This window comes from Chiloscyllium plagiosum, unplaced genomic scaffold (assembly GCF_037043375.1).
Source record: "Chiloscyllium plagiosum isolate Xiang-an unplaced genomic scaffold, Cpla_swu_hap1 HiC_scaffold_5, whole genome shotgun sequence".
NCBI lineage: Eukaryota > Metazoa > Chordata > Chondrichthyes > Orectolobiformes > Hemiscylliidae > Chiloscyllium > Chiloscyllium plagiosum.
This window is the reverse complement of record NW_028270143.1, coordinates 132129435-132156504: the sequence shown is the minus strand read 5'-3', so window position 1 is coordinate 132156504 and position 27070 is coordinate 132129435. Positions and strand designations below refer to the sequence as shown.

Sequence of the window (27070 nt, the reverse complement as noted above, 5' to 3'; positions counted from 1 at the left end):
GGTGAGGTCACAACTGGAGTATTGTGCACAGTTCTGGTCACATTACAGGAAGGATGTATTTGCCCTGGACAGAAGCCAGAGAAGGTTTACAAAAGTGTGGCCAAAGCTGGAGAATTGTAGCTACGAGGAGAGATTGGGTTGTTTTCTTTGGAACAAAGTAGGCCAAGGGGTGACATGATACGAAAGACCCGCGATGGTTGGAATGCAGACAACAACCCTGGTTTCTCAGCCTGCTGTGAACCCAGAGACTTTAGGAAAAGCCTCTTGATAACGTTCAGTACTCACCACTGGGTCTTTTACTATGTCTAGCAGGTTTATGATGTTGGGGCCCCCACGCAAGTTCTCTAAAATTTTTATCTCTCGCTTTATTTTCTTCTTTTTTACAGGCTGTGGAAGCAAAGAATTCAGTCAGCGTTTGCACAGAATTCACAAAACAAGCAGAACTTACATTAAATAAAAACCGAAATAACTGCGGATGCTGTAAATCAGAAACAAAAACAGAAGTTGCTGGAAAAGCTCAGCAGGTCTGGCAGCATCTGTGAAGAGAAATCAGATCAGTTCTAAGGAAGGGTCACCAGACCTGAAATATTAACTCTGATTTCTCTTCACAGATACTGCCAGACTTGCTGAGCTTTTCCAGCAACTTCTGTTTTTGTTCGAGTTTAAATTTAACCCTGCTGAAAAAAGACACGTTTCTGAAGCTTGTGTCTTACACTCATCCAGGACTAACAACGAGAATGGCAATTTTCAAACAATCACAGCTACTCTTAACTACTGGAGGGAAGGGTGCTTATTGGTTGACAAATCAAATCTAATTGCTGCTACTTTCTCTTTGGCCAATCTGAAGACTCCCCAAATCCCAGGTAATACAAGCACTGAATACACACAAAAAGCCCTTCTCTGCAAACAAAAGCACATGTTCATGCCTTGCATCGTATCAGAGACCACGGGAACTTCTCATCCAGTGCATAAGCCTACAGCAGCTACTAGAGTAATGGTATGGCTACAGATCCCATTCCTCAGTATTGGTACAGTGGCTCAGTGGTTAGCAGCGCTGCCTCACAGCACCAGGGACCCGGGTTCAATTCCTAGCTTAGGTGACTATGGATTACTGTGGAGTTTGCACATTCTCCCCGTGTCTGCGTGGGTTTCCTCCAGGTGCTCTGGTTTCCTCCCACGATCCAAAGATGTGCAGGTTAGGTGAACTGGCCTTGCTAAATTGCCCGTAGTGTTCAGGGATGTACGAGTTAGGTGCATTAGTCAAGAGTAAATGTAGAATGATAGGTTAGGGTAATGGGTCTCGGTTGGTTACTGTTTGGAGGGTCAGCGTGGACTTGTTGGGCCTAATGGCCTGTTTCCATACTGTAGGGATTCTATGATTATCGTCACTGCTGGCTAACCAACAGGTATTGTGGCAGACTAATCCACAGGAGATTCCCCAGGTAAAAATAATGACTGCAGATGCTGGAACCAGATTCTGGATTAGTGGTGCTGGGAAAGCACAGCAGTTCAGGCAGCATACCTGTATTCCTGATGAAGGGCTTTTGCCCGAAACGTCGATTTTACTGCTCCTCGGATGCTGCCTGAACTGCTGTGCTTTTCCAGCACCACTAATCCAGAAACAGGAGATTCCCCACTCTATCCCCAGCCCTTTCTGGGCAACAGCAAGACAGAGAGGGAAATCACTGAGAACATCAAGAGGGCAAATTAAAACACGAGGAACGAGAAACAGATAGTTACAGTCATTTAGTGCTGTTAGACAATTAACACCCACCTTCAGTATTTTGACCACTACTTTCTCATTATTTGTGATGTTGATGGCTTCAAAGACTTCACTGTACTTTCCACGACCTAATTTCCGAACTAATTGATAATCGTCTTGATTGCTGTGAGAAAACAAAACAACATTCAAATGAGTGGTCAGTCAGTCACTGGTCACCACCCTGAGCTGTCACGTTGCAGCTATATGGGACAGTGGGAGAATAGGTCAGAGATCTCTGCAGTTATCACTCGTTCTGCGTAAAAGCCTCCTGCTTGACAGCTCCAGCACTCAGTTGCTGGTACTGAAAGGGACAGCAGAAAGGTGTGGGGGACAAGTTTAGTTCAGTTGGCTGGAAGGCTGATTCATGTTGCAGAGTCACACCAGCAGTGTGAGTTCAATTCCCATACTGGCTGGTGCTATCACGAAGGCCTCATGTGGGAGAGTGCATGTGAGCTCAGTTTGCAGGCAGGCGGGGGATTGGTGCCCAAGGGGAAAGGCAGGAGTGGGGCACGGATGGCTGTGCCTGTACATCATTGGCTAGGCCAGCATTTGTTGCCCATCCCTAATTGCCCAGAGGGTATAAGACTATGAGACATAGGAGCAGAAATTAGGCCATTCAGCCCATCGAGTCTGTTCTGATATTCAATCATGGCTGATACATTTCTCAGGGGAAAATCAGGACTGCAGATGTTGGAGATCAGAGTCGAGAGTGTGGTGCTGGAAAAGCACAGCAGGTCAGGCAGCATCCGAGGAGCAGGAGAATCAATGTTTCAAGCACAAGCTCTTCATCAGGAACTTATGCTCAAAATGTGAATTCTCCTGCTCCTCGGATGCTGCTGTGTTTTCCCAGCGCCACACTCTCGACTCTGGTGCATTTCTCAACCACATTTTCCTTCTTTTTCCCCGTAACCCTTGATCCCCTTGACAATCAAGAACCTATCTGTCTCAGTCTCAAATATACTCAATAATGTGACTCCACAGCCTTCTGTGGCAGTGAATTCCATAGATTCCCCACTCTCTGGCTGAAGAAGTTTCTCCTTATCTCCATTCTAAAAGGTCATCTCTTTACTCTAAGCTGTGCCCTTGGGTCCTCATCACTCCTACCAATTGAAACATCTTCCCAACAACCACTCTGTCCAGGCCATTTGGTATTCTTCAAGTTGCAATTAGATCCCCCCCTTCCCATCCTTCTAAACTCTGAGCATAGACCCAGAACTCCTCAAATGTTCCTCATATGTTAAGCTTTTCATTCCTGGGACCTCCTCTGAACACACTCTTGGGCCAGTATATCCTTCCTGAGATATGGGGCCCAAAACTGCACACAATACTCCAAATGTGGATTAAAGTCAGTTAAGAGTCAACCACTTTGCTGTGGGTCTGGAGTCACATGTAGGCCTGACCAGGTGAGGACGGCAGTTTCCTTCCCTAAAGGGCATTAACAAACCAGGTGGAGCTTTCCCCAGAATTGACAATAGATTCATGGTCGTCATTAGACTTGTTACTCCAGGTGTTTATCGAATTCAAATTCCAGCATCTGCCATGGTAGGATTCAAATCCCGGTCACCAGAACGTTTCCTGGGTCAACCACGCAGCGATACTAAAACTAGGGGGTGGATGTGGGTGAGAGTGTGGGCGCACAAGAGGAAAGTGGGGGAGAAAATCGCTGGGTAATTGGGAGCAGCCAAGTTACAAAAATTAGCAACCTGAGATTGGGGTATTCGATTGGTATTAATCAGAGATTAATTAATTGTGAGAAGACAAAGAGAGGGAATAATCAGGTTCCTTTTACAGGTTGTAACCAGTTATGGATAGCAATAGGAGGCCTCGGTTGAACACACACACACACACACACATACAGCGAGAGAGAGGGAGATAGGGATGGGGGGGGGGGAATAGAGAGAGAGAGAGGGAGGGATAGAGAGAGAGAGAGGGAGGGATAGAGAGAGAGAGAGGGAGGGATAGAGAGAGAGAGGGAGGGATAGAGAGAGAGAGGGAGGGGGGATAGAGTGAGAGAGAGGGGTGATAGAGTGAGAGAGAGGGGTGATAGAGAGAGCGAGAGGGGGATATAGAGAGAGCGAGAGGGGGATAGAGAGAGCGAGAGGGGGATAGAGAGAGCGAGAGGGGGATAGAGAGAGCGAGAGGGGGATAGAGAGAGCGAGAGGGGGATAGAGAGAGCGAGAGGGGGATAGAGAGAGCGAGAGGGGGATGGAGAGAGCGAGAGGGGGATAGAGAGAGCGAGAGGGGGATAGAGAGAGCGAGAGGGGGATAGAGAGAGCGAGAGGGGGATAGGGAGAGCGAGAGGGGGATAGGGAGAGCGAGAGGGGGATAGGGAGAGCGAGAGGGGGATAGGGAGAGCGAGAGGGGGATAGGGAGAGCGAGAGGGGGATAGGGAGAGCGAGAGGGGGATAGAGAGAGGGAGGGGGATAGAGAGATAGAGGGGGAATAGAGAGAGAGAGGGGGATAGAGAGAGAGAGGGGGATAGAGAGAGAGAGGGGGATAGAGAGAGAGAGGGGGATAGAGAGAGAGAGGGGGATAGAGAGAGAGGGGGATAGAGAGAGAGAGGGGGATAGAGAGAGAGGGGGGGATAGAGAGAGAGGGGGGGATAGAGAGAGAGGGGGGGATAGAGAGAGAGGGGGGGATAGAGAGAGAGGGGGATAGAGAGAGAGAGAGGGGGATAGAGAGAGAGAGAGGGGGATAGAGAGAGAGAGAGGGGGATAGAGAGAGCAAGAGAGAGAGGGATAGAGAGAGAGAGGTGGATAGAGAGAGAGGGGGATAGAGAGGGGGGGGATAGAGAGAGAGAGAGAAAGAAAGAGAGGGGGGGGATAGAGGGATAGAGAGAGAGAGCGAGAGAGGGGGATAGAGAGAGAGAGCGAGGGGGATAGAGAGAGAAAGAGAGAGAGAGAGAAAGAGAAAAAAAAAACAAGGGCACGAGGGAGCGTGAGAGAAGGCAACAGAGCATGAGACACACACAAGAATTATTCTTACCCCCATTCAACGACGTGTGATTCGTAGTCCCAGTACTCACGGGGTCTTTGTGTGTTAACATCTGCATATACTCTGGCCCTGCTTGGGACCGGCCCAGACATGGTTCACTAGCAGCTGAAATGGCCCTTGCTGTGTTACCTGCAATGCAATGTGAAAGGTTAATTTTTTTTCGTCAGTTGTCCTGTAAAGCCTCCCGATGTTCTCCAACTGGATTTGAGCAACTGCAGTTAAAAAAAAGCAACTGATAACAGATACTGACAGGCAGCCAATACAGAAAGCTCGGGGGGGGGGGGGGGGGGGGGGGGGGGGGTCAGAGTTAACATGGCCTGTGTGTCTAGCATCTCAGCCCCTGCACACTCACCAGGAAGACCATATATCGGTCAATAGAGAAACCATCGTGAGGCTCAGTGAGTGCTGCTCCTTAGAAAGACTCCGAGCCCATATGTTGGCACCTTACACAGTCCATTACACAGCAACAGCACACCTTGTTCCCACAAACAAAATGAGCTCTGTCTGGGCATCCAGCCATGCTCTCTCCTCACCTGGCAGTAAGTTCCATCTTACCACCACAGTCTCGTGTGAGGACTAGTGGAGAGGACGAGGAGTGAAACAAAATAGAGATTGAAGACATGTGACCAGTGGGGACCTGCGTAGCTAATGAGAACGCCAAAGACTGGGGGCAACTAGGGATAGGCAGCAAATGCTGGAACAGCCACAAGTGAATTAAAATGTGGTAGGATACTGACCACTGGCTCTAACTGGGCCCCTTGAATTGAAATATGACAAGTGGAGTTTATCATTACGTTAACTAGAGATGAACTGTACCTTCGGATTCTCGCCTCATGCTGCAGTACCGTCAATGAATACAACTCAATACGGAAACAAGCAGCTGTTGGATACTATTACAGTGTTAGACCGTGTGATGGGGAGGTGGCTGGTGAGGAAGCTGCCTCCTTTTAAACCTCAGACACTTGGAAGAAAATATTTTTGCAGGGACAAACAATTTTGAAATCGTGGCGTGAAACACAACTGCCAAATGGGAGGCACGGTGGCTCAGTGGTTAGCAGTGCTGCCTCACAGCGTCAGGGACCTGGGTTCAATTCCAGCCTCAGGTAATGCCTGTGTGGAGTTTACACATTCTCCCAGTGTCTGCGTGGGTTTCCTCTGGGTGCTCCAGTTTCCTCCCCACAATCCAAAGATGGCCAGGTCAGGTGAATCGGCCATGATAAATTACCCAGTGATAGTTGTGTTGGTCAGGGGTAAATATAGGGTAGGGGGATGGGTCTGGGTGGGTTACTCTTCGGAGGGTTGGTGTGGACTTGTTGGGCCAAAGGGCCTGTTTCTGTACTGTAGGGAATCTAATCTAATCAAACAACGAAATACACAGCGGGGGTTTGACAGGAACACTGCATACCAACTACCTGTACTGATGCTCCACTCAACTTCCCAATATTCATCAACTCACACATCAACTCTACTGCTAGAAAACCGTATCACAACAGCACAAAACCAGCGTGGGTTATGTGGGTGAACGTCCTGCAAACATACATTTCTATCAGTATTTGTGCTTTCCCTACCCTGTACATTAGAGCCAATAAAACAACATATCACCCTAGATAGGTGTGACAATTAAAAAAAAACCAAAACCTACGATATCTGACACCAGAGTCCAGAAGCATTGGAATCTAGATTTGGGGCTGGGGCGGGAGACTCCCAGATGGACGGCAGAAACATTGTCAGGACAACCCACAAAGTATTGCTGAAGCAGTCAAATGTCAGCCACCCATTCAGGGGAGAGCCTGATGTGGGACTGACCAGAATGTAGCAGGTTCACTTGGAAAGGAACTAAACATCACCAGACTTTGTAAGGAACAAGTGAAGGTGAAGCCAAACTATCTGAGGGAAAGACAAGCCCTTACACACTCCATCCATATAACCCTTCAAACACCACATGGCCTTTCAAGCTAACAGAATGCTTTGTTTGGTTTTATGAAGGAAATTGAATGCAAGAAAGATCAAGTTTTAGTTATACCTGGTACTGGTAAGACCACACCTACAGTCCTGTGTACCAGTCACCAAACTTACAGAAGGGCATTAGTGCATTGGAAGCAGCTCAGAGAAGGCATTTTAGACTAATGTTTGGAATGAATGGAGTGCCTTCTGAGGAAAAGCCAGCTCTTTATCTCCTGAAAGTCTTGACTACAAAGGGGATGACAGGTTATCAGGGATAAACAGGAATGCAGAGTTGAGATTAAAATCAGATCAGCCATGGTCTTATTGAATGGCAGAGAAGCACTGAATGGTCTACTCGCAGTCACATGCGTGGCAGTGTGTGCAGATCAAGCATTGGTCTCAAACTGCCTCAGAACCCATCAAACCCAAAGTGGAAGTCACTCTCAATCCCAAGGGATTGTTTAAGGGGGAAGGGGAGACAGCTGAGTTCTAAACCAAAATGGTAAGCAGAACCAGATATAACAAGCTGAAATTTTCCATCAATAACTCCTATCTACCAACAGTGTAATCGCTATCTAACAGCCCCTCCTGCCTCTGAATACATGACCGGAAATTCAACAAATGTGGGTTTAACACGAGATTCTTTGCACAGGGTCCCACTACTGAATGTAACTGCAGTAACCCCAGTTCCCCAAGGTTAGCCAAGGACAGTGATGGCCACTTGTCTGCTTTCCTTCGTTCCCAGGATGAGGAGAGGCCAGTTAGCCCTCTCTCACAGATGGAGTCTAGCCCAGCCTCACTCATTCAGATCATCAATAAGCTGCACTATCACCCATTAATCCACAGCTGTCTCAGATTCCTGGTGGTCAGTGGGGAAATGGTGAGCAAGTCTGGCTGGCTTTGGCAGCTCAGCTTGTGGGGGGGGGGGGGGGTTGAGCCCACATGGGGATTGTGGGCCCCGTGTAAGGTGGGGAGGGGAGGGGGAGTAAACGTGCCATTGTGGGGAGTACAGGCTGGGAGTCTGGACAGGTAAAGCAGTTAACATTAGAGTGGTGCTGGAAAAGCACAGCTCAGGTAGCATCCGAGGAGCAGGAAAATCAACATTTTGGCAGAAGCTCGAAACGTCAGTTTTCCTGCTCCTCGGATGCTGCCTGACTTGCTGTGCTTTTCCAGCACCACTCTAATCTTGCCTTTGATCTCCAGCATCTGCAGTCCTCACTTTCGTCTAGGTGAAGCAGTTAGTTACAGTGAGCTCTCCATGGCACACATTGCAATTTATATTTAACTCACAGAACATAGAACATCGGATGCTGCCTGAACTGCTGTGCTCTTCCAGCACCACTAATCCAGAAAATAGAACATTACAGCGCAGTACAGGCCCTTCCGCCCTCTATGTTGCACCGACCTGTGAAACCAATCTGAAGCCCATCTAACCTAGACTATTCCATTATCGACACAAAGATACCCGAATGGAAACATACAGGAGCCTTGGATATCCCAAAGCAATTCACAGCCAATTAAATACATTTGTAATGTAGCTGCTGCAGTCAATTTGCAAATAGCAAGTTGCCACAAACAGCAATGAAATAAGTAACTCACTACAGACTTGGCTCAAAAATAGACAAAAGAGCTGAATTCCGGAGATGAGCTGAGGGGCAGCCCTTGACATCAAGGCTGAATCCACTGAGTGTGACATCAAGGAATCTGGGAAAAAGTGCAGTCAGGGGGCACTCTCCGCTGGGTGGAGTCATCGATGTTTGTGGTTGTTGGAGGTCAATCATCTCAGTCGCAGGATCTCAGCGAAGCCAGCAATACCCACAACACATCAGCAAATAGGAAAAACTGGATAATCTGCTTAAGGCATCTTGAATCCAATACTGCAGCCTCTGGCAGTGTCCACCGAACCAGAAAGCCCAGGTTCATGTCTCTCTTGTCATAATATGTCAGAGCAGGTCCATCACAAATATCTCCTTGGTGCCAGGACATCTTGCTTCCTTAGGATCAGTGCCTTGGAACTTTTATGGCTAGCGCAGTGGGGAAGATGGTTCCTCACATTTAACAGCTTATCCAATGGCAATATTTATTGCCCATCCCTAGTTGCCCCTTGAGAAGGTGGGAGAGGAGCTGCCTTTCTGACCGACTGCAATCCATGGCTGTTGGTTGACCCAGAATGTTCTTAGGGAGGGAATTCCAGGATTTTGACCCAGCGACAGGGTGGTGAGTGGTCTGGAGGGGAACTTGCAGGGGGTGGTGTTCCCATGTATCTGCTGCCTTTGTCCTTCTAGATGGAAGCAGTTATGTGTTAGTTAGATGCCAATAAAGGAGGTTTGATGTATTTCTGCAGTGAATCATGTAGCTGGGACACACTGCTGCCACTGTGCATTGGGGGTGAAAGTAAAGCTGGTCAATGTTGGGCCAATCAAGCGGCTGTTTTGTCAAGGATGGTGTCAAGCTTTTTGAGTGTTGTTGGAGCTGCACCCATCCTGGCAAGTGGGGAGTATTCTGTCACACTCCTGACTTGTGCCTCCTAGATGGTGGACAGGCTTTGGGAATTAGGAAGTGAGTCACTCACTGCAGTATTCCTAACCTCTGACCTGCTCTTGTAGTATTTGTATGCCTTTGTTTCCAGTCAATGCAGTCCCACATGATGTTTATATTGGGGATTTCAATCACATTAATGCAAGGGAATGTTGAGGGGAAGTAATCAGAGTCCCTCTCATTAGAAACGCTCATTGCCTGGCATGCTGCAAACATTACTTACCACACAGCAACTTAAGCTTGGATGCTGGCCAGGTCGGACACTTGCCTAACCCAAAGGAAGATGTCCATGGTTGTTGGTCACCAATCACCACTGTCCCAGAACACCATTGCAGGAGTTCCTTATGGTAGTGTCAGTGAACCTCCTTACTCTGACCTCATGGTGGAGGGAAGATCATTGATGAAACAGCCAAAGACGATTGAGCTAGGACACTACTCTGAGGAACTCTTCCAGAAGTATCCTGGAGCTGATAGGCTCCAACAATTATAAACATCTTCCTTTGTGCTAGATATGACTCCAACCAGTGAGTGTCCCCACCCTCCCACTGATTGCTACTGACTCCAGTTTTGCCAGGGCTCCCTGTTACCACACTTGGGACAAATGCAGCCTCGATGTCAAGGGCTGTCACTCTTGCCTCTCCTCTGTCACCATGTTCTGTTGTCCATGTTACAACAAAGAAACTGACATCCGGTCCAGGAATCAACCACATGATTGTATAGTTACCTTGCACTCAGTGTCAAAACAGGTGAGCTGCCCATTCACCCCACTTACTCCGAATAAACACAATGCCACAATTGAATCTCCATCCAGATAGAAGCCTTTGCCAATTCTTGTTTGTTTTTGAGGGGGGGGGGGGGGGGGGGCAATCCAGTCGCATGATAGCGAGCTCGGAATGCAGACAGTTGGCAGAGTTCAGCCTGTTTGAGATTTAACCTGGTCTGTGAGCAGGCTTCAAGGAGCACAGTCTGTAACGATCGCAGTGTCATCTCATTCCTGCAAAGCCTGGCCAGTTCAGATAAGGGGAAGGTCACGTGTTTAGTTAACAACAACAAGGCAAGAAATTATACAATAAACGATAGGATGCTGAGAAGTGCATACATGTGAAAGTGGAACAAATTCGATTTCTGTGAGAGAAGGTTTTGGGGTATACATGGGGAGACCACAACCAAATCAATCCTGACCTTATTGAAAGGCAGAGCAGGCTTGAAGGGCCAAATGGCCTATTTCTGCACCAGAGTCCTATGCATATCCACAGATCTCTGAAAATGCCCACACAAATAGATATGATGATTAAGAAATACGCAGCACCAAACCAAGGCAGTAAAAATAAGAGTTGGGGGGGGGGGGTGGGGGGGTAGTGCTGGACATGAATAAAACACCAGTTAGGTCACAGTTGGAGCACTGTGAGAGATGCTGGTCCCTGCACCAGGAGAGGCGATGGGCAGGATTTACCACAATGCCGGCAGAAATGGAGAATTTTAGTCAACAAGAAAGACTGGATAGGTTACAGCTATTTTCTTTGGAACTGAGGAGATTGAAAACAGATTCAATTGAAGTACATAATTTTATCAGGAATCTAGATAGAGTGGATAGATAAAGATAACATATGAAGCACTGTTGTAGGAAATGCCGTAGCCAATTTAAGGCCATTAAGATGTAGGAAAGAAGTAGGCCATTTGGCCCATTAAATCTACTTCGCCATTCAATGAGATTGTGGTTGATCTGACCATCTGAAATCCCAGCAGAATTTCCCTCTAAGCCTGCACTCCCAGATAATCACTCAAGTGACATAGAGTCATAGAGATGTACATAGAACATAGAAGAATACAGCGCAGTACAGGCCCTTTGGCCCTCGATGTTGCGCCGATCCAAGCCCACCTAACCTATACTAACCCACTATCCTCCATATACCTATCCAATGCCCGCTTAAATGCCCATAAAGAGGGAGAGTCCACCACTGCTACTGGCAGGGCATTCCATGAACTTACGACTCGCTGAGTGAAGAACCTACCCCTAACTTCAGTCCTATATCTACCCCCCCTTAATTTAAAGCTATGCCCCCTTGTAATACCCGACTCCATACGCGGGAAAAGGTTCACACTGTCAACCCTATCTAACCCCCTAATCATCTTGTACACCTCAATCAAGTCACCCCTAAACCTTCTTTTCTCTAATGAAAACAGCCCCAAGTGTCTCAGTCTTTCCTCATACGATCTTCCTTCCATACACAAATGTACAGCACGGAAACAGACCCTTCGGTCCAACCCGTCCATGCTGACCAGATAACCCAACCCAATCTAGTCCCACCTGCCAGCACCCGGCCCATATCCCTCCAAACCCTTCCTATTCATATACCCATCCAAATGCCTTTTAAATGTTGCAATTGTACCAGCTTCTACCACTTCCTCTAGCAGCTCATTCCATACACATACCACCCTGTGTGAAAACATTGCCCCTTAGGTCTCTTTTATATCTTTCCCCCTCACCCTAAACCTATGCACTCTAGTTCTGGACTCCCCCAACCCCAGGGAAAAGACTTTGCCTATTTACCCCATTCCATGCCCCTCAAATATTGTAAACCTCTAAGGTCAACCCTCAGCCTCCGACACTCCAAAGAAAATAGTTCCAGCCTGTTCAGCCTCTCCCCATAGCTCAAACCCTCCAACCCTGGCAACATCCTTGTAAATCTTTTCTGAACCTTTTCAAGTTTCACAACATCTTTCCGATAGGAAGGAGACCAGAATTGCACGCAATATTCCAACAGTGGCCTAACCAGTGTCCTGTATAGCTGCAACATGACCTCACAACTCCTGTACTCAATACTCTGACCAATAAAGGAAAGTATATCAATAAAGGAAAGCATACCAAACGCCTTCTTCAATATCCTATCTACGTGTGACTCCACTTTCAAGGAGCTATGAACCTGCACTCCAAGGTCTCTTTGTTCTGCAACACTCCCTAGGACCTTACCATTAAGTGTATAAGTCCCACTAAGATTTGCTTTCCCAAAATGCAGCACCTCTCATTTATCCGAATTAAACTCCATCTGCCACTTCTCGGCCCATTGAAGTCGATATAGATCACATCTACTGCTCTGCCCTCATCAATCTTCTTTGTTACTTCTTCAAAAAAACTCAATCAAGTTTGTGAGACATGATTTCCCACACACAAAGCCATGTTGACTATCCCTAATCGGTCTTTGCCTTTCCAAATACATGTACATCCTGTCCCTCAGGATTCCCTCCAACAACTTGCCCACCGCCGACGTCAGGCTCACTGGTCTATAGTTCCCTGGCTCATCCTTACTACCGTTCTTTAAGAGTGGCACCATGTTAGCCAACCTCCAGTCTTCCGGCACCTCACCTGTAACTATCGATGATACAAATATCTCAGCAAGTGGTCCAGCAATCACTTCCCTAGCTTCCCACAGAGTTCTCGGGTACACCTGATCAGGTCCTGGGGATTTATCCATCTTTATGCATTTCAAGACACCCAGCACTTCCTCCTCTGTAACGTGGACATTCTGTAAGGTGTCGCCATCTATTTCCCTACAGTCTACATCTTCCATATCCTTTTCCACAGTAAACACTGATGCAAAATACTCGTTTAGTATCTCCCCCATCTCCTGCGGCTCCACACAAAGGCCACCTTGCTGATCTTTGAGGCACCCTATTCTCTCCAATGTTACCCTTTTGTCCCTTTGGATTCTCCTTAATTCCATTTGCCAAAGCTATCTCCATGTCCCCTTTTTGCCCTGTTGATTTCCCTCTTAAGTATACTCCTACTACCTTTATGCACTTCTAAGGATTCACTCGATCTCTCCTGCCTATACCTTACATATGCTTCCTTCTTTTTCTTAACCAAACTCTCAATTTCTTTAGTCATCCAGCATTCCCTATACCTACCAGCCTTCCCTTTCACCCTAACAGGAATATACTTTCTCTGGATTCTTGTTATCTCATTTCTGAAGGCTTCCCATTTTCCAGCCGTCTCTTACCTGCGAACATCTGCCCCCAATCAGCTTTCGAAAGTTCTTGCCTAATACCATCAAAATTGGCCTTTCCCCAATTTAAAACTTCAACTTTTAGATCTGGTCTATCCTTTTCCATCACTATTTTAAATCTAATAGAATTATGGTCACTGGCCCCAAAGTGCTCCCCCACTGATACCTCAGTCACCTGCCCTGCCTTATTTCCCAAGAGTAGGTCAAGGTTCGCAACTTCTCTCGTAGGTGCACCCACATACTAAATCATAAAATTTTCTTGTACACACTTAAATTCCTCTCCATCTAAACCCTTAACACTGTGGCAGTCCCAGTCTAGGTCTGGAAAGTTAAAATCCCCTACCATAACCACCCTATTATTCTTTAGCGACCGCACCATTGACAAACTAGCAAGCGCACCACCAGTGCTTCGCCCAGAGACTCACTGAAGATGTTACCTCATATGGTGACAAAACATCTGAAACTGAACGTTCCAGCTCAGCGAGCAAACCTACATCCAGAACCTCACAATTCTCAAAACTCGCTAAGCAAGCAATGTCATACTAAGTAGGTAACCAGTTTCTTTGTGATGTGGACCAAAGGATAAACATTGGCCAGGTCAGAGGATAATGTCCCGGCTCTTTATACTTTCTCTTGGAACATAAGCACAGGCCCTAAAACTAACATGAGAGAAGGCTATTCAGCCCATCGAATCTGCTCCATTATTTAATTAGATCACGTCTGATCTGATAACCATCAAGTCCACTTTCCTGCTTTTTCTCCAAAACCTTAGATTCCCTTAAGGATTAAAAACCTGGCTCTCTCAGCTTTAAATATATTTCATGGCCCATTCTCCACAGCCCTCAGAGGGAAAAAAAAATCACAGATTCCCTACCCTTGATTCCTCCTCATCTGTCTTCAATTAGCTACTGCTTATTGAAATTACATCCTCTGGACCTACACTTTTCCACAAGGGGAAAACAACTATCCTACCAAATCCCCACAGAAATCCCCTTATTGTGTGTTACAATAATGTCACCTCTCGTTCTTTTAAGTTCCAGTAATTTCAGGCCCAATTTATTTCAACTCACCTCGTAAAACAATCCCCCATACCTGGAATCAGCCAAGTAAATCTTCTCGGGACTATCTCCAATGTCAGTAGGTCTTTCCAGCGTCAGCTGCTCATTTGAATTTTTTTTAAATTCGCTCATGCAATGTGGGTGCCACTGGCTGGGCCCAGCATTTATTGCCTGTACTTAATTGCCCCTTAAGAAGGTGGGGGTGAGCTGCCTTCTTGAAACGCTCAAGTCCGTGTGCTGTGGGTTGACCCTCAATGCCCTGAGGGAGGGAATTCCAGGATTCTGACCCAGCAACAGTGAAGGAACGGGGATATATTTCCAAGTCAGGATGGTGAGTGGCTCGGAGGAGAAGTTTCAGGGAATGGTGTTCCCAGGTGTCTGCCACCCAAGATGAGAAGTGGTCTTGGCTTTGGGAGGTCCTGCCGAAGGAACCTTGTCGAAATTCTGAACTGCATTGTTTAGATGGTACACACTGCTGCTTCTGAGCATCAGTGGAGGAGGGAGTAGATGCTTGTGGATGTGGTGTGGTGCCAATCAAGTGGGCTGTATTAGCTTGGATGGTGTCAAGCTTCGAGCATTGTCACCCAGGCAAGTGGGGAGTTTTCCATCACACACCTGACCTGTGCCTTGTAGATGGTTGACAGGCTTCAGGGATACAGGAAGAGAGTTACTCGTTGCAGTATTCCCAGCCTCTAACCTGCTCTTGTAATCACTGCATTTATCTGTATAGTCCAGTTCAGTTTCTGTTCAACAGTAATCCCCAAGATGTTGGTAGTGGGTAATTAGAGACAGTAATGCTATTGAATGTCAAGAGACAATCTAGCCACCATTCTTTATTAGAGATGGTCCTTGCCTAGCATTTGTAGGGCACAAATGTTATTTGCCATTTCTCAGTCCAAACCTGGATATTATCCAGATCTTGCACCATTTGGATGTGGAATGTTCACTCCCTGGGTTGTGCAGTGCTGAACATTGTGCAATATCACCAAACATCCCTGACTTTATGAAGAAAGGCAGGTCAGTGATGAAGGTGCTGAAAACAGTTGGAGGTCAGAATTTCAGCGATGCCAGTGACATCGAGAGAGCATTTGATTCTCTTCCACTGGAGATGAACGTAGTCTAGTGCCAATGTTGTTAGGCACCAATCAGCCCAAGGTCTGCTGCATGCGTGCACAGTGTCTCCAATTGGTATCACAACTCCATTTTTGAACTGGCTCTACAATGCTTGCTATTTTAGATCGAGACATCGCTGAGAATTTTAGTTATGTGCCAAGAGCATACATGTGAAAATCTTGTGACAATTTATGATCTTGCGTTTGCATGCATGCAGTTATAACTCCTATGTCAACACTGATGGTGGTAAACTGTCACATCGCAATCATGGCCTCCCACCAGTGCAGTAGCTGACCACATGTCCCAGCCCACAGCCAGATTTATATTCTTCAACCAAATTGACTCTTCCCTTTCTAAATTCCTGCAAGTCTTTCTTATGCTGAAAGAAAACGGAAACTCAACCTAAAAATAACAGCTGCTTCAAAATGGCACCCAAATGAAATCAGCTCATCTCTATCTTCTAATCTTTTATTCTGAAGACGACACACAGTCTTCAACGTCTCTGATTAATTGGTAATGTTGCCAAAGGGTTTTCTCAAGTCAACCCACAAGTGTCACAGCATGGAGGAGGATTTACAGACAGTGCAGAGAATGATGAGACCGTATCAGTCTGTCATACAGCAAGCTGTCGTGAGGTTTTTGGTTCAGCAATAACGATGGGGTGAGGAACTCCTTCTTGACACCTCAGCTGCAGGGGCACTCACTCTCTCAGCTTCAAAAGGTCCAATGTGAAAGGCCTTAGGGCTATTTCTGGTAGATTGTGAAATTGCACACAAGGCTCTCACTGTTCCAGATGAGAGAGAAAAAAATACAAGGGCCCACACTAGTCTTTTGATGTAAATGGCAACCAGTTTGTGGTGAAACTGCATTGCTTGTAATCACAATGATTGTATCAGTCAGTCAGTCAGTCTAAGGCAGAACGAACCGCTCCTTTGAAACTCAGATAAGAATTTCAAAAGCCTATTTACTTGTTCCTGAAACTCAAAGTAGTGTCACCAGCCAGGGAAAGCACTCTCTGAAGCTCTGGGAATTTTTCCCGTTCAGTCAACCACACAAACATCAGCAAGGAAGAAACAGCATTCTCCCCAGAGAGAAGCTCAGATTATTATCAGGCAGATTTTGGGGAGGGGACAAAACGATAAAATAAAGAGGGTAAGTCTCACGTGCACAACTGTACTCTTTCACTCTGAACTGCACCCGAGAGCCACTGTCAGCACTGCTACAACTTTTAACTGTGCCTTTTCCAATAAAGGGAAACAACAAAGCAATAGAGCAGGGGAGTAATTTGGGTAATGATAAACAGATTGTGACAGAAGGGACAGAACACACAAGCTTGAAGAGTGTATCATCAGATAAGTCTGGGATTGCAAAAATGGCCTTGAAAATGTTTAACATCCTGTGTCACAATGCTGGCAGAATTTAATATAATCATTGAATTTTACAGTACAGGAGACCATTCGACCCATCTGGCTGTACTGACTCCTGAAAGACCAAACAAAGAGATGAATTGTTAGCATAAATGGAAATAAATATGTATGATCTGGGAAGCATTTGAGACAGGTTGAGAGGTAATCAAAGGAAACCAGCCGATGTACCATACTTGGATTTCCATGAGGCATTAGATAAGCTGCCACATTAAAGGTTACTGCATACGTACTGTGGCACAGGGAACAACCAATTAGCTCACCAACCCTTTACCCACATCAACAGGATGCAAGAGGTCGGGATTAATGGGTTATTCTCAGTTTAGAAAGTTTTAACCAATGGACGTCCACAAGGATAGTTGCTGGGTCATCAACTTCCCTGTCAGGCAAAAGCCCTTCCTGATGAAGGGCTTTTGCCTGAAACATCAATTTTCCTGCTTCTTGGATGCTGCCTGACTTGCTGTGCTTTTCCAGCACCATTCTAATGTAGGCTCTGATCTCCAGCGTCTATAGTCCTTACTTTTGCCTAACTTCCCCTGTCAGCCCCTTAGGATGTTTCTTCTTCCTTGAGATGTATTTCTGCTGCCTCCTGAATTATCCCCGGAAAGTCCTGCCAGCGCTACTCTACCATATTCCTGTGAGGCTCTTTTCCAATAAACTCTGGCCAGCTCCTGCCTCATGTTTTAATAGTTATCTTTACTCACACAAATGATTTGAATGGGAGCATAACAGGTACAGTTAGTAAGTTTGCAGATGACACCAAAATTTGAGGTGTAGTGGACAGCAAAGAGGGTTACCTCTGATTACAACAGGATCTGGACCAGATGGGCCAATGGGCTGAGAAATGGCAGATGGAGTTTAATTCAGATAAATGCGAGATGCTGCATTTTGGGAAAGCAAATCTTAGCAGGACTTATACACTTAATGGTAAGGTCCTAGCGAGTGTTGCTGAACAAAGAGACCTTGGAGTGCAGGTTCATAGCTCCTTGAAAGTAAAGTTGCAGGTAGATAGGATATTGAAGAAGGCGTTTGGTATGCTTTCCTTTATTGGTCAGAGTATAGAGTACAGGAGTTGGGAGGTCATGTTGCAGCTGTACAGGACATTGGTTAGGCCACTGTTGGAATATTGCATGCAATTCTGGTCTCCTTCCTATCGGAAAGATGTTGTGAAACTTGAAAGGGTTCAGAAAAGATTTACTAGGATGTTGCCAGGGTTGGAGGATTTGAGCTACAGGGAGAGGCTGAACAGGCTGGGGCTGTTTTCCCTGGAGCGTCAGAGGTTGAGGGGTGACCTTATAGAGGTTTACAAAATTATGAGGGGCATGGATAGGATAAATAGACAAAGTCTTTTCCCTGGGGTCGGGGAGTCCAGAACTAGAGGGCATGGGTTTAGGGTGAGGGGGGAAAGATATGCAAGAGACCTACTTCTTCACACAGAGGGTGGTACGTGTATGGAATGAATTGCCAGGGGATGTGGTGGAGGCTGGTACAATTGTAACATTTAAGAGGCATTTGGATGGGTATATGAATAGGAAGGGTTTGGAGGGATATGGGCTAGGTGCTGGCAGGTGGGACTAGATTGGGTTGGGACATCTGGTCGGCATGGACGGGTTGGACCGAAGGGTCTGTTCCCAGGCTGTACATCTCTATGACTCTATAACTGTAATACCATTACATCAGATTCCAGCCACTCCCTCTGAAACTGCAGAGTCAGTGCTATTATACTATGGTCATTGCCTTCTCAGGGTTCCTTTACCTACGGCTCCCTAATCAAGTCTGCATCATTACACATTACCAAATTCAGAATTGCTTGATCCCTCGTGGGCTCTGCCCTAAGATGCATCTTGCATTCCACAAATTCCTTTTCCTAAGATCTGCTAACATACTAATTTTCCTAATCCAGCTACATATTGAGGACCCCTATGATGAGCGACAGGTTTAGACCGTGGATTTGGATCGGTTCCAGCGTGGAGGGCCAAAGGACCTGTTCCTGGGCTGTAAATTTTCTCTGTTCTTTTTTGTTCCTTATTATTGCAATAGTTCCTTTCTTACATAATGTAAACTTCACAACTTTAATAACTTTATGGATTGAATGAAGCAGCATTAACTTTTTCTGGAATAAACTGTTTCTCGAGATGACAAGCTGTTTTAGAGACTGAAAGCAATTAGCCATGTCTTGGCAAGATTATCAAACTGCTTTAACTCCTGCTGATAAACTGGATGCTTTATGCACTCAGGACAAGGATTGGCCTGCAGAAGAACTTAAGGAGTTAATTGCAGGAAAAGCTGCATTTTAAACAGACAGCGTACCCTGAATGTAACAAGCTACAGGGGAGCTGCTTCTGATATGAAGGCAAGCCACAGACTGGAGGTCTCCAGAAATGTAATCAACGGTAGGGACAAAAAAATGTTATGAATCATCAATAATGTCACACCACAAACTTGAAAGAGAGAAACTTGCATAAGAATCCAACACCAGAACAAGTCAGTAGCAGAACTTCAAAGAACAACATTGCACAAGGATCGAACCCCAGACACTTGCGAGAGACAGATTGCTATTGGTGAAATCCTGGCCAGATTCCATCAATAGCTGAAAAATGCGTTGCTGGAAAAGCGCAGTAGGTCAGGCAGCATCAAAGGAGAAGGAGAATCAACGTTTCGGGCATAAGCCCTTCTTCAGGAATTCCTGGAGAAGGGCTTATGCCTGAAACGTCGATTCTCCTTCTCCTTTGATACAGCCTGACCTGCTGCGCTTTTCCAGCAACACATTTTTCAGCTCTGAGCTCCAGCATCTGCAGTCCTCACTTTCTCCCAGATTCCATCAATAATAAGGTAACAGCCAAGTTGAGTTGCGAGGCTTATCTTACTGACTTGAGGGGTCTTATTTTGGTTGCTACATGCAATAATAATTTAAATCATTGTTTCAGTACTTGACTATGGGAGATTTTTTTTATGAGTCATCAAATTAAAAGGTGACATGCAATGAATTTACCCACAACATATACCTTTTCTATTTCCTGGTTTATTTTCTTCCCTACATCCGGACTACTGGTAGAAGGCCAGTACACAACTTCAATCAGGGTTTTATTTTCCCCTTTGTGGTTCCTCAACTCCACCCCTATTCCAGCATCGCCCCAATCAATTTAAACTGTACAGAACACAGAACAGCACAGCACAGGAACAGGCCCTTTGGCCTATGATGTTGTACCGAACATGATGCCAAATTAAACTAATCCCTTCTGCTGACCTTGATCCATATCCCTTCGTTCCTTGTGCTTATGTAAAAGTCCCTTAAATGCCCTTATCGTATCTGGCTCCACTGTCACCCCTGGCGGTGCGTCCCAGATTCCTATCACTCTATGTAAAAATACTTGCCCCTCACATCGCCTTTGAATTTTCCCCATTTACCTTAAATGCATGCGCCCTAGTATTAGACATTTCAACTTCGGGAAGAAAGACTTTGACTGTCAACCCTACCAATGCATCTCATAATTTTACAGATTTCTATCAAGTCTCCCCTCAGCCTCCGCTCCTCTAGAGGAAACAACCTGAGTTTTTCTAGCTTCACCTTATAGCTTATACCTCTAGTCCAGACAGCATCCTGGTAAATCTCTTCTGCACCATCTCCAAAACCTCCACATCCTTCCCATAATGTGGTGACCAGAACTGAACACAGTATTTTAAGTGCTGCCTAACCAAGGTCTTATAAAGCTGCAACAGTTCTCAGTTCTCTGACCAATAAAAGCAAGCATGTTATATGCCTTCTTAACAATCTTATCTACTTGTGTGGCGACTTTCAGGGAACTATGGACTTGAACCCCAAGATCTCTCTGTACATCAATGTTGTTCAGGGTCCTGCCATGAACTGTATACTTTAACTTAACATTTGATCTCGCAAAATGCAGCACCTCACGCTTACCCAGGTTAAACTCCATCTGCCATTTCTTTGCCCATATCTGCAACTGATCTATATCCTGCTGTATCCTTTAACAACCTTCTACACTATCCACAACTCCACCGATCTTTGTATTGTCTGCAAATGTACTAACCCACCCAACTATGTTTTCATCCAAGTCATTTATATACATCACAAACAGCAGTGATCCCAGTACGGATCCCTGTGAAACACCACAGTCATGAATCTCCAGCCTGAAAATCATCCATCACTACCCTCTGCCTTCTATGGCAAGTCAATTCTGAAGCCATGCAGCCAAGTGACTGTGGATCCTATACATCTGAATCTTCTGGATGAACCCACCAAGACAGACCTTGTCGAAAGCCTTACTAAAATCCATGAAGACAACATCCAAGAATCCCTTACCTTGCCATCCCCTGCCCTTCCTCCTGACTGGAACATGCCAGTCCTGAGCCCTCCCCAGCAGGCCTTTAACCAATTCCCATATATCAAGTGTGGACTTACCCAATAACAGCTCCTCCCAATTAACATTCCCTAGCTCCTGTCTAATACTGACGTAATTTGCCCACCCCCAGTTTAGTGCCTTGCCACAAGGCCTTGACTTATCCTTATTCATAGTATCTTAAAACTTGAATACTGCTTTTCGTGTTTCCTGGCAAAGTGGACAAGTTCATATTTTTCTGTTTGATCGTCTATCTGCCAATTTATTTGCCCTATTCAACCTATCTAGACCCTTTTGCAGACTCTACAAGTTCACTAAAACTAGCTTTCCTACATCCTCTGGTGTCATCAGCAAATGTAGCAACCCTGGATAAATCTCTTCTGCGCCCTCTCCAATGCATTCACATCCCTTACACAATGTGGATTCTAGAACTGCACATTTCATCACCCTGCCCCCACCACCCAGTTTTTCATGCAGCTCCCCCTACACCCACCCCCAGCCCTGAAGAAGGGTTACACCCCGAAACGTCGACTTCTGCCCCTCCTGATGCTGCATGGCTGCTGTTCTTCCAGCCTCCTGCCTGTCTACTTTGGGTTCCAGCATCTGCTGCTTTTAAACTCTTACTGAGTTAAGAGCAGGTAGGTTATGCTGAAAGTGTATAAGACATTGTTTGGGCCACAGCTAGAGTATTGTGCGCAGTTCTAGAATCCACTTTGTGTAAGGGATGTGAATGCACTGGAGAGGGCGCAGAAGAGATTTATCCAGGTGTTGCCTGGGCTGGAGAGTTTAACTCACGGAGAAAGATTGAACAGACTCAGGCTGTTTTACTCAGAGCAGAGGAGATTGAGATGTACAAAACTGAGGGACACAGACAGGAAGAAAGTTTGCCCTTGATGGAGGGATCAATGACCAGGAGGCATAGGTTTAAGGTAAGCAGCAGAGGGTTTAGAGGGAACGTGAAGATGAATGTTATCATCCAGAGGGCAGTGGGAATCTGGCACTCACTGCCTGCAAGGCTTTTTCTGTGCTGCCAATATCTGTGACTCTATGGCTGAATAAGATAGAATTCTGATAGTCAGGGAGTTAAAGGTTAGGAGGAACAGACAGAAAAATGCTGCTCCACTTTTAATCTGTGCATTCTCATTCTTGATCGTTCGACAAGCGGAAACAGTTTCCCCTGATCTCCCAGAGACCATATGATTTTGAACACCTCGAACAGATCTCCTCCCAGCTTCTCATCTTCAAGAGAAACAATCCAGTTCCCTGTATTTTGTAAGGATTTAATAGCCAGGTCAGCATTTACAAGGTTACATTACAACAGTACAACTATTAGATTAATGTCAGTATATTTATCCTAGACTCTTATTTACAGTAAATACTGTTAAGTGAAGTGAATCAACATTGCGGACAGAGAAATTGCCAATACCCAGGGAAGCAAATTACTTGTAAACAACTTTCTGACCATTACTGACAACTCAACAAATATTTTCAATAGCAGTTACATTGTGGCTTTGCTGCCAGGTCTGAAATTACAATTTAATTGACTCAATTTCTCACAGTGGAACTCAAATGCTGGATTTCCATTACCATTAGACTACTGCGTGAACAGCAACCATACATTACCAATACGATTGAACTCGAAACAAAGATACAATTTGGAGAGGAAGATCAGTTTGGACTATGGCAAGCCTGATTTCACTGTGGACTGAGTAGTGTTCGCAAGTAGCTGTCTAGTTGTCCTCACAAAGCACAGATGTGACCCAGACAATATCTGGACCCTCTCAAAGGATCCGAACTCACATTCCAATCCCAAATCAGAAAAATAACCTCTAACCCATCATTAATTCCAGACAGGATGACCATAAGACTATAAGGCATAGGAACAGATTTAGGTCATTTGGCCTATTGAGTTTGTTCTGCTATTCGATCACGGCTGATGTGTTTCTCAACCCCATTCTCCTGCCTTCTCCTTGTAACCCCTAATTCCTTTATTAATCAAGAACCTATCTATCATTGCTTTAAATACACTCTGGCTTGACCTCCGCAGATGTCTGTGGCACAGATTCCCCACCATCTGGCTGAAGAAACTCCTCCTCATCTCAGTTCTATCCCTTCACTCTGAAGCTGTGCCCTCAGATCCTACTGGTGGAAACATCTTCTCCATGTCCCCCTATCCAGGCGTCTCAATATTCTGTAACTTTCAACCAGATTCCACCCCCCACCCCCACCCACCCAACTCTTCCAAACTCAATCGAGTACAGACCCAGAATCCTCAACCATTCCTCACATAACAAGCCCTTCATGCCCAGGAGCATTCTTATGAACCCCGTCTGGACCCCCTCCAACACCACACCCTCCTCTGACCTATCACCATTACACCCACCTATTGCACTCTCAGCTCCCTTCCCCCCAGCCCTACCCCCATCCCCTCAGCTCACAAGCCTCATTCCGGATGAAGGGCTCTTGCCCGAAATGTCGATTCTCCTGCTCCTCGGATGCTGCCTGACCAAGCTGTGCTTTTCCAGCACCACTCTTATTGGCTCTGATCTCCAGCACCTGCAGTCCTCACTTTCTTCTAGCACCTCTGAAAGGCCTGGCTCCAATTTTGTGTTTGTTCTGGGCTCTTTCCACAAGAGGGAATTGTTCTTCAATCTAACTTACTGAATGCCTTTGAAACATCCTGATGAACACCTTCTCAACTCAAGGAAATCTGGCGAGTCTGTGCTATACTCCCTCCAATTATCCTTCCTGAGTTGTGGGACCCACAAGTGAACCCAGTTACACCTGATGAGTCTGATAGATAAGGGTGGCATTTTCAGACTGGCAAACTGTAACTAGCGGATTGCCACAGACAACAATGCCATGGCCACAATTATTTGCAATAAATATTAATGATTCTGATTAGGAAAGCAATTATACCATAACCAGGTTTGCCAATGACAAATATAGGTGGCAAGGCAACTGTTGAAAATGACAGAGTCTGCAGAGAGATGTAAACAGTTTAAGTGAGTGAGCAAGAAACTCAGCAGACAGAATACAGTATAGGGAAAAATGAGATAATGCATCTTAGCAGGAAGAACAGAGTGTTTAACATTATTTTAATGGGGAAAATCTGCAGAACAATTTGGGAGCACTCCTACATCAATCACAAAAAGGCTTGCATTGAAGTTGAGCGAGTAATAGAAAAGGCATATAGAGAAGGTCTTTATTTCAAATAGAATGGAACATAAAAGTAGGGAAGGTTTTCTAAAACTGTACAAGGCACTAGACAGACCACAGCTGGAATACTGTGAACAGTTCTGGGCCCCTTATCAATGCAAAGACATACTGGCATTGGCAGGCCAAAGATGGCTCACTCGGCTGACCCGAGGTATGGAGGGATTTTCTTAGGCAGAGAGGTCAACTCGATCGGGCCTGTACCCTCTGGAATTCACAAAAATGAAAGGCAATCTTATTGAAACATACAGGATTTGTCGGACCTTAACAGAGGAGATATGGAAAGGTTACTTCCCCTTGTGGGAGAGTCTGGGACCAGAAGGCATTACCTCAGAGTAAGGGATTGCAGACAGAGATGAGGAAGTATTCTTCCTTTGAGGTGTAACTCTTTGCCATAGAGAGTCAGTAAGTATAGTTAAGGATGATCTAAACAGATTTTTAATCAGTAAGAGAATAAGGTTTATGGTGAAAAGGCAGGAAAGTGGAGTTGGGATTTACAGATCAGCCATGATCTCACCGAATGGCAGAGCAGAATTGAAGGGCTGAATGGCCTCCTTCTGCACCTCTCTCTTATGGTCTTTGTGGTAACTACGACTGACCCTGTGTATTTACCATTTTATACAAAACATTTTCTGCCTTCCCAAACTCCATCTATAAAGCAAAACTCAAATACTCCCCATGTGCCTGGATGGGTGTAGCTCTAACAACACTCAAGAAGCTCAACACCATACAGGCAAAGCAGACCGCTTAACTGGTACGCGATTCACCATCTTCAACATCCCCTCCCTCCACCACTGACACTCATCAGAGTATACTGTTTCCAAGATACACTGCAGAAATTCACCAAAGATCCTCAGAAAGCCCCTTCCAAACCCATCACCACTTCCATCTAAAACGTGGAGGGCACAGATGCATGGAAACACCACCATGGGCAGGGTCCTCTCCAGACACGCACCATCTCGACTTGGAACGAAATTACCGTCATTAACCTCCATCAAGTGACTGCAGCAGTTCATAATGGTAGCTCACTAACATTGGAGTAAGGCATCAGATCACAGCAGCTTTCAATGTCGACTACTTAGAACAGCAATATTCACTGCATGATCCTTTGGCTGCTTAGAGTTCACACTGGTCTTTTCTGTAGCCTAGGATAGGATAATACGTTTGGGTTGGATACTTTTCAGAGGGTCGGTGTGGACATGTTGGGCTGAAGGGCCTGTTTCCACACTGTAGGGTTTGTGTGGATTTTGCTCTCACCTCCCTGCCCAACCCATCAAACCTCCTGCGCTGAACCCTCTCAAGGTCTTACTGCCCCTCTTGTGAGCCCCTGCTCAGGAGTGGGAAGCAACAAATGCAGGAGGGTCAGCAAGGGGGAGCATCAGATAGAGAACCAGCATGAGGAAGAGACAACAAGCAGAGGCAAGTATAAAGCCATTCAGAATTAGTAAGTTATAAATGAGCACTTGGCCTACTGTACACAGTTACTAATACATTAATCACCAGGTTGTGTTTTTATTTCTTCATTCTTTCATGGGATGTGAGAGTGAGCAGCAAGGCCAGCATTTGCTGCCTATTAATCACTGTCCTTGAGATTAGTGTCTTGCTCAGTCATGTCAGAGGGTAGGTAATGCTGTAAATCTGGAGTTAGACCCAGACTGGGTAAGGATCGCAGATTCCCTTCTCTAAAAGGACACTAATGAAACAGGGTGGGTTTTTATGACAACCATTGCTGAGAGCAGCTTTACAAATTGAACTCAAATCCCAACAGCTGCCATGTCTGCAGACCTTCGTCGGGGCCCCTGGCTCATTAATCCTGAGACATTACCACTACGTCACGATTCCCCAAGTACCAAGATTCCTTATGAAAACAATCCACAAAGTAAGCAACTTTTAAAGTCTACTTGCAACTCTATTAAAATTTCCCAGAATCCCAAGTGTTAATTAATAAATTTCACCTCAAAGGACAGGCAGATACTTCGGAATACCACCCCCTGTATTTTTCCCTCTGAGCCACTCACCGGCCTGACTTGGGAATACAAATCACCATTCCTTCAGTGTCGCTGGGTCAGAATCCTGGAATTCCCCTCCCAAAAGCACTGAGAGTTCAGGGACAACCAAAGGACTACAGCAGTTCAAGAGAGTAGCTCCTCACCACCTTCTCAAGAGCAGTTATGGATGGGCAATGAATACTGGCCTCAGCAACGCTTACTCAAAAATCAAAGAATGAAAAAAACAATTTCCAGGCAGCAGTCACCGGATTCAAGAAATAAACAGGAGCATTTAAGAGCAGCAGAAATTAAGGATCACAATATTAAAACCTGAAATAGAGCTCTTCACACCCTGAGAACAGAATCTTGGCAGCACAGTCCCTCAACTCAGCAACAGAAAACACTTGTAGAACATTGATCACACTGTGCAAACACAGCAGAGCTCTGCATCCTTTTGGATTCGAACTTCACCACAGAAACTCCTGTCCAAAATGCACATTTAAACAAACACAGCCCAGACATCTAAAACAACCCACACGCCGAACAAATTTAAATTCTTCAACCACCCATTCATTAAGCGTGCTTGGTAAGGCCAACTATGAGGCAGGAATGCTCTCAGGCACCCCACAGAAACACCACCCACAAACACAATGTAATCACCGAGCTCGAGT

General features: G+C 45.7%; 1 protein-coding gene across 2 annotated transcripts in view; it reads right to left on the bottom strand.

Annotated features, from left to right (window-relative positions):
* LOC122550203 (casein kinase II subunit alpha) overlaps positions 1–27070 on the bottom strand; it is an 89105-nt gene that overhangs the window by 47068 nt on the left and 14967 nt on the right. For both annotated transcript variants that reach the window (XM_043690952.2, XM_043690954.2), the window contains exons 2-4: positions 4748–4885; positions 1775–1886; positions 286–387 (exon numbers count right to left, since the gene is read on the bottom strand). In XM_043690952.2, the coding sequence (XP_043546887.1) occupies positions 286–387; positions 1775–1886; positions 4748–4848 (315 nt within the window). In that variant the 5' untranslated portion in view covers positions 4849–4885. The remainder of the gene's footprint in view (positions 1–285; positions 388–1774; positions 1887–4747; positions 4886–27070) is intronic.